Raw genomic sequence first — 8523 nt, forward strand, 5'->3', positions numbered from 1 at the left:
GTTCGTTTTATTGGACTGCTCACAAACTGGAGATCTCCGTAGCTCTATCTGACATGACACACAGAGAAGCACTGTACCAGCCCCTTCAGGGTAGGGTCAGTACCTTGACTTGGCAGGAAAAGCCTATAAACCTTCCTCCATTGATTGACTGCTCCTCTGTATCTAGCTAACGTTATTCCTCTGCCCTTGAGCCACAGACTGCAATTGGAGAGTGTGTGTGTATGTGTTCTACACAGTCAATATACATGTGTGCGGCTGTGCACATGTGTGTGCGCGGCTGCACACTGCAGATTAGGATGAGATCAATGTGTTTGAATGTGTCAAGGTTAGAGGAAGCTGGCAGCACACAGTGCCAAAATAGATGGGCTTTCATCCAATAAAATATCTCCCCTTGTTGCCTTATGCCTTTATTTGTTCCATATACTGTCTGTTATTTGCTTTTTAATCCCTACCCTCTCTACTTTTGTCCGCCCTTCCATTTAGTATATCCCACCCCCCTTACTTCCTTTATTCCCCCCTTACTTTAGAAAAAAGCTTTGAAGAGAATTGGTTGTTGCAAAATTGTGATTCTTTGCGTCCTTAGGCAATCATTTGTTTTAATCCGATAACAGTTTTGTCTAAACCAAATGGCAGATTATTGTGCATTGTTGTTTTAAAGAGCTATTTAGCAGTGCTTTTAGCATATTTTCTCACTTATGTTGATATATTAAAATCCACTATCTGTCTCTCAATCCCTTGACTCACAGGGCCATTTGGTGCCTTCAGATGAAATAACTGTTTACTACCGCTGCCAGCCAGAGGGGGAGTACTTGGACTCTGTGATCCAGGCTCACACTGAATTTATCCTGGCTACCACCAAGGCTCCACTGTTGCCCTTCCCTGTCCCTAAGACCGCCAGCGTCATCATAGAAGAAAAGACTCAGGTATGAAAGGACATCTGGCAAGCAGGATTATTGTTTGCCGTACTGTGATGCAAGTTCACATTAACAGGCAGCTTGTTTAGTATCACAGCCCTACAAAATTTATTAAACACGCTGTTAACAGACAAATGTGTGTTATCATATGTGCAAGTGATGCTTTTCTTGTGGAGTTGGTTGATTTTATATCCAAAATGTTTTTAGGATCTTTTTAATGATGAAAATGTTTGGCACATCCGACTTAGTGACTCCCATATTACTGCTCTCTAAATATATTTATGGGTTCAAGTCACAATTACATTTTTAGTTTAAAGAACACTTCAGTTAAGAACATAAAAAGTCACTGTGTCTCTGTCTTTGCCTCCTTCATGCTCTTTTCTTTTTCTTTGTTGCAGCTGAAGGGCTCAGACTTAGAGTTAACCATAGTGAAGGGATCTTCAGCCCCTCGAGCTGCTCTAAATGGACCAGCTTGCACCTATGTGAACATCAGGGTGAAGGTCAATAACAAAGAACAAGGTAGCGCATGGCAAGGCCAAAAATGAATTCTCTTTTTCAAGCCTAAAACTGTCGAAAGAAGTGTCTTATTTTGCAGTTTGTGGTAAACTGAATTGGGCTTATTGTTGAGAAGACAGAATATGTACCACTCCATTTTTGGAGTAACGTCAAGGGTTTCTGTAGTCTTGCATGTATATGATAAGTTCCGTCACCTTGTCTTGAACTTTTTATTTAGTAATTCTGTCTGACTGGTTTCTTGTTCAGAGGGGGTTGTGCTGTTGGAGAACCCCAAAGGGGATAACAGACTAAACTTGGACAAGCTGAAGAACGTGTGCAGCAGCATCTTTGGAACTAATAACACCAGGCTCAGATTCTTCAATAACGGGACTGGTGAGAACTGGTTTTAGCCTCTCAGAAAGACAGATGATGACCTCATGTAAAGACTAAAGTAAGTGTAGTTAATATGGAGACCCAAAACTGTATATAATTTTATTTATAGACACAATGATTTATCTATTTCCTTTTTTCCCCTCACAATGTTTGTAATTGTGCTAATGCCTATGTGATAATGACATGGATGTGTACAAGTTCAGAGCACTAATTGGTCCAGTATTTGTGCGTGTACACGTGACTGGGCTATGAGGCTAGCTAGCTTAACTGAAAACACTGTGTTCTAAACACACTTAGCATCTGCCTTTTCAGCTAGCTACTTAGTCAGTGTAGGTAATGTTAATCATGCACATACTGTACTGCACACCAGTTTGTTTTACATTATGAGTTTTACCAACTGATTAGAAGTGAAATGGAAAAGTATAAAGGTTTTTATCAATTGTGTGTTCATTTCAGAGCTGACCAGCAAAATAGACCTTCAGGCTCTGAGCGGTAAAACTTTGTCAGTGACTTCAGGCTCATCCTCCCCTGGCCCCGCACCCGCCCCCACCCCCGACACTCTCCTATGTCCATACGTGAACTTGCTGCTCTGCAATGCACAACCAGCTGGTGAGAAACATGCACACATAGTCCAATGTCACACTTTTTCATTATAATCAGCAAATCCCCAGGTGAGACCAAAACCAACAATGAATTTATCCTGTTGACAGGTTTTGCCTGTGTAGTCAAAACTTCATTTAACATAATGCATGTAGCATCATAACTCCAACAGATTCTTTGTTTTTGACACACTAATCACAGTCTGACCCAGAAAGGGTGCATTTCTCAATGGTTCTAAGTGGGGAAAACCTACTATGATCTTTTACTTAACCAAAATTAGCAGTACCACTCTACAAAATCACACTTAAAAATGCTTCATTCATCTTTGAAATAGGACTCATTTTAAAGGAATAGTTTGACAGTTTGGAAAATAATTGTGTGCTTGTTGTGTATATATTATTTTTCTCGTCTTATTTTTTTGATCTATCATTCCTCCTTTCTGTCTCTTGCCTTTTTCCATGGCTAGGCTTAGGCTTAGGCTTGTTCATATACCTTCCCAGGACTTGCAAACAAGCCTTGCTAACAAGCCAATCATTTCTTTATTTGTAAAAGAAGTAAAGTCTGTCTGGTTCACTTCTCTTCAACACTCTTCCTATCTCCTACAGAGTGCCAGACAGGAGAGGTGGGCACCCTCCTGCTGGTGAACCCAGTGGGCCAGAATGGGCTCGACTACTCGGGCCTGCTGTCTGAGACCGCCAAGGTTTTTGGCCTTCGCAGTAGACGGCTCAAACTCTACCTGGACCAGGACCTCACCCAGGGTAAGATGAAAAGATGGAGGATATCATATTGACTTTAGCATCCATGCAGCAGATTTATGAACTGATTTGAGGCCAATAGTTAGGGGAAAATATACAGTGTGGGGAAAATCAGATTGATAGTTCTGACCTCCATCATCTAACATGTCACTGATAAGAAAAGCAGTTTCCAGAGCAGGTTTGGAATTCAGGGAATTAAATTTTAATCCCTGGCTGAGAGAAAAATGTTACATTGTAGCGAAGGTATGAGAGAGAGAGAGAGAGAGAGAGAGAGAGACCCCCCAAGATGCTCAGCCATTTAAATTCCAATGAGAAAATTATTATTTTAAAACTTGTTCTATTCGTTTTCACCAAACATCTCACAGTTTGGTGAAATTAGCTGAAGCAAGGAAAGCCAACAGCTTTCAGCTTACTTACAAATGTTTTCAGCTGACAAAGTCAAATATAAGATGTATTTGACAAAATGGTGCATTCAATTGAGTGTTGTGTGTGCTGTCAGATACTAAACATATGACTTTTTCTTTATTTAGATGACACGCGTTTCACTAGTGTGGCCTGCACCACAGGTTATATTAAAATTAATGAAATGCTAGAGGAGGGTTAGATGTCCTCATAACCTCAAGTGTACAGGTCAGTGAGTAAGTGTCTATGATAGGATGGCACAATTAGGATGTGATAAAATGGTGCATTATGGATGAAAAATGTAAAGCACATTGCTTAATGATGGTAAGTGTTTTTTGGATGCTCTTTTTTTATTATCTCATTTGAATAAACTAATTTACCCTCCCAGTTTGAGCAGCTTAAGAGCTTTTGAGTTCTTTTTTTTTTTTTTTTTTTTTTAAACTGATCTTTTGTAGCCATAAATATAAACAAACACACTTTGTAACTATGTAATATCTCTCACTGTTTTTCAGAGCTGCCAGCTGATTCGTCGGTAACATCTCTAGACAACAAAACTCTGTTTGTGAGAGTTATTCCAACAACTGCCGAAGCATAAATCCAGAGAACCCATCTTGGCAGTTTTTTACTGCTAAAATCCCACCTATAGCCCCTTTGATGTACAGTGTAGTCATTACATGAAGTGGTGTCATTTAGATCAGATGCTTCTTTTGGAAATCCTGATGCAGAGCAGGCTTGTCTGTCAAATTCAGAACTGTTAATCCATGTAGTCACTATCACCCATTTCTTAAGGCGCCCTCAGGCACAAACTTGGCGTCCCTTAATAGGTCTTGACATTTCTGTGTTTTTTTTAACTTGTTCAAAGATGCTTACAATACTGTCTTATTTCCCTCATACTGTCTTTAATTTGTGACTGTGACAGTTTTCTAAGAAAGTTTACTCTGGACAAAGCAAGGGATTTGCATTATTTCTTCACTCGAAAGTGGATGCACTTCAAGAACAGTATGATTGTTCATACATAACAGCTAAACAGACCCACTGGACCGTCTAATAGAATCAAAACCAGATATCGAACTATCCAGAAATATATGCCAGTTTGTATTTATTCCAGTCATGTTTTAGTAACTCTTCTTGAAAAAAAAGATTCCAGGGATCTGGCTAACCTTTCTAGCTGCCATTATTACTGAAGGGTGTTTTTTCTTTATTATGCTAATGATAAAAATTATGCAAGCTACTTTCCTTCAAGGTTTATTTGAGGTGAGCTTAGTAATTATTGCTGTGGCTCATAATTATGAAACCAATTTGGCCTATTGTGCTTACACACAATTTAGAATTTAACAGATAAACCTGTTCTGTTCATTGCATTGGGAATCCTTTAACAATTGTAAAGGCATTTAAAAGGTGAAATGGATTTTTAGGCTGCTGTACCTTCAGGACAAAAGGGTTGTCTAATAAAAAGAGCAACAAATGGATAATGTACTCTTTTAAGTGACAAATGGAATAAATCAAAGGTGACCAAGAATCCATGTAGGTGTTTCTTCTTTTTCTTTTTGCTCACTGAAACCTCTGTATGACAAAAAAGGACACATCAGGCCTGTAGGATCCTGCAGATGGACTTAGCTACAGATCTGGAAATGTTTGCCTGTGTTCATCTGGTAGCCTGAGACATTTTGACTGACTCGTGGTACTATCTTTAACTGTGGGGTCAAAGAACAAATGCAACAAAAGGGATTACACGCTTCTTCACTTTCTTGCCGACAGTGAATGAGAAGATTAATACGACACTCATCTGTCCACTAGATATGAACCCAAACCCAGCAGCTGCTTAGTTTAAGTTAGCATTAAGACTGGAAAGGGGGAAATGGCTGGCTTGGCTCTTTAAAAAAAAAAAAAAAAAACATGTTTTGGGCTTTGTAGCCTTTTGGATAGGACAGAGAAGGAGGGAATGAAGCTGAGCTAGCCATCTTGTAGCTCTAAGTTCATAATAAATGGACAGACATGAGTGTGGTATCGATCTTCTCATCTAACGTTTGGCTAGAAAATGAATATGCATATTTCCCAAAATGTCGACGTTGCAAAACGAATTTAGACTTGCTTTGTCAGAACTAATGTTGGGAAAGAAGTTACTATGGGAAGATAAATTGTGGTTTGCTGGTGTAAATGAGGCCACTTGACAGTGGAAGGACGCAATGTTTTCTAGTTTTTCCTGGTTTCTAATAAAATCTTAAATCATTATCGCTGTCTTGACTTGACAGACACCCAGTGTAAAATATTCCGCTCCTCTGGCTGGAAAGGCTACCATGTGATGGTACTGTTCTCCCAAACTAGAGGCATTTTGAGAATAATTTTCATGGCTGCTATTAACCATCTGATTCTAAGCGACCTAAGGAAAGGCCAACTAACGGTATATTAAGGGGCATGGCGCTCTTTCTAGTTTCAGGTTTAAGTGATGAAAAGCTATAGTGTCTCATATGTTCTGGCTACAGCTGACCCAGTAACTAGCTATCCATGGACAGAGATATTAATCTTCCACTGGGTCACCCTGCGAATGCCATTTGTTATTGTAAGGATGTCTCAGTCCTAGTTTTTAATTCTAGCAGCCTGTCTAGATTCACTGTAGACTTGATCTGAATTGCATCACTTTTAACTAACAAAACTTTTGACCGTAGACCAGAATACAGAGACATGGTAGTTCTGTTGACAGTTTATAATGTCACTAGACTCAATGTTGAGCATTACATTATTCTCTAATAAAGTTGATACCTGGTTTGACTGTTAGGCACTTGTGTTAGGCTGACTTGGCTTTCCAAGGGATGTTTATAGGGTACTGATGTCGACAGGATTGGTGTTAATTTGTGTATGGGAAACCAGCTTCCCACTAGTGTGTGTGTGTGTGTGTGTGTGTGTGTGTATACTAGACACTTGTGTGTTGATTAATGAAGGGTTTAGGTAACTAGGTTGAGGGCACAGCTGCAGAACCTCTCTTCTCCTTGTGATCTTTACAACATCGTACTATAAATATACTAATTTGCACCCAAATGAAGCACATAAATACATTATTAATCTTAAAATGTTCATAAACATTTGGTCGCTGCAGGCTGCTACACAATTAGCAACAGCACAGTGTACTGAACTGCTTTAGACTCAAAATTTGTAAAGCATAACAATTATCCCTTAATTCAAGAATTTGAAAAGAACCAGCTCATGTATCTATATTATCAGTGCCTTCACGGTGATATTTTACCCAAAGTAGTCACAGATGTGAAAGAAGTACTCAAGTCCTTCACTTTAATTAAAAACATTTAAAAAATCCAATACAAGTAAAAGTAAAAAAACAGACTTAAGGTTAAACAAAAACGAACTGGCAGTAAAGGTAAATTAGTTACTCAGTGTAACTGGTGTTTTGCATAGGTGTGGGCAATATTTATAAAAGTCTTTATCACAGTGTACTGGACATGGTTTTATATTGTGGTGTCATATGATATATAGATAGATAGATAGTTAAATTTTATTTATATAGTGCCAATTCATAACAACATCTCATAGCGCTTTTCATATAGAGCAGGTCCACTCTTGGTGAGACCAACAATTCCCACCATGAGCAAACACTTAACAACACAGGCAAGGAAAAACTTCCTTTTAAGAGGCAGAAATCTCGAGCATAACCATGGCTCAGTAAAGTAAGGTTTCTTAAAAAATTATATTCAAAATTTGATGTATAAAATAGCCTAAATAGTCTGTTTTTGTTTGATCCAGTGAATAGAATAAGTGTCAAACAAAGGAACATTGATGGAAAAATCATATCGGATTCCTATATTGCCATAATATAAACTGTACCTCAGTATACACATTTTACCATAAACAGTATATCATTATATTGCCCACCCCTAGTATTGCAAGAACCTTTTAGACAAAGTCTTATCACTGAGCTATAATGTTGTTTTGTAGAATTTACAAAATTTCCGTGGATATTTTTACCGAAGTACAGCATTTCCCATTGGAAAAATTGTAGACTAAAAGTCCCCAACACTGAAGATGAAGTACCTCCTCAAAATGTGAATAGTATATTGCTGTACTTTACTTTCCACCTGTGAATTCCGACAGCCCTATAATCAGTGTCACTTGAGTGTGATGGTTTTATCCTTGCCCCTCCTGGGCGGAGCAGCATGCTGCTTCACTGGTTAAATATTAAGCACACAGCTCTGTCTCATCCTCCTCTCATCCGTCTCATTCCCATCTGCTCCTGCTGCTCTTATTTGTGCCTCTACACACCCCGGCCCGGGTAAGAGAGCAGTTCAGCGACCCATCTGCTGATAGACATCACAGAAATACCATATGCAGCATTGGTGAAGTGAACATGACCCCTGTCATCTAACTCTAATGATGGACAACAAAACTCATTACAGTATGGTGCAGTGACACTCTGCAAAGAACAAAAGTTTTGCCACAGTGCAGGACAAAGACAGGTGTGTTTTCAAGAATGTATAGGCCAGTAAGGGCTATTTCCTACCAACCCACCCTGGCAACACATGTGCTGCGTAATGGAAAAATCTAAATCTCTGCCAGTAAATCAATTTTCAGCGCCCTGCATGTTGCCCACTGCAGAATGACAGCAGCAAATTCAACCTCAAACAAGCAAGCACAATAGGTAAGAGGATGAAAAACAGAATACGGCATGTTTGTTATTGTGGCTGTAGAAGGTGTGTGAGCTGACAGGCCAACTGAGTGGAAACAGGGTAACACCTAATGCAGTGCAAGTATAGCTATTTGTGGTATCTTAAATTTACAATAAAAATTTACATTTAAACACAAAGGAAAGAAGAAGTGGAGGGGAAAAAAACCCTGAAACTCTGTTTACCCAGCTTTTAATAAACTAACCGTCTCTCTAAGGCTGTCTAGATCATCTATAATACGTAGTTGTCAAAGTGAAGTAAGGAGGATGTACATTATTCTTTATCTGGTAATTA

At 39.0% G+C, this 8523-nt stretch overlaps 1 protein-coding gene across 4 annotated transcripts in view; it reads left to right on the forward strand.

Annotated features, from left to right (window-relative positions):
* iars1 (isoleucyl-tRNA synthetase 1) overlaps window positions 1–5078 on the forward strand; it is a 55013-nt gene extending 49935 nt beyond the window's left edge. For all 4 annotated transcript variants that reach the window (XM_046076266.1, XM_046076265.1, XM_046076264.1 and 1 more), the window contains exons 29-34: window positions 747–923; window positions 1313–1433; window positions 1677–1802; window positions 2259–2411; window positions 3008–3160; window positions 4072–5078. In XM_046076266.1, coding sequence (XP_045932222.1) covers window positions 747–923; window positions 1313–1433; window positions 1677–1802; window positions 2259–2411; window positions 3008–3160; window positions 4072–4154 — 813 coding nt within the window. In that variant the 3' untranslated portion in view covers window positions 4155–5078. The remainder of the gene's footprint in view (window positions 1–746; window positions 924–1312; window positions 1434–1676; window positions 1803–2258; window positions 2412–3007; window positions 3161–4071) is intronic.
* The last annotated feature ends 3445 nt before the right edge of the window (window positions 5079–8523 follow it).

The sequence above is a fragment of the Micropterus dolomieu genome, linkage group LG18 (genome assembly GCF_021292245.1).
Source record: "Micropterus dolomieu isolate WLL.071019.BEF.003 ecotype Adirondacks linkage group LG18, ASM2129224v1, whole genome shotgun sequence".
Lineage (NCBI taxonomy): Eukaryota > Metazoa > Chordata > Actinopteri > Centrarchiformes > Centrarchidae > Micropterus > Micropterus dolomieu.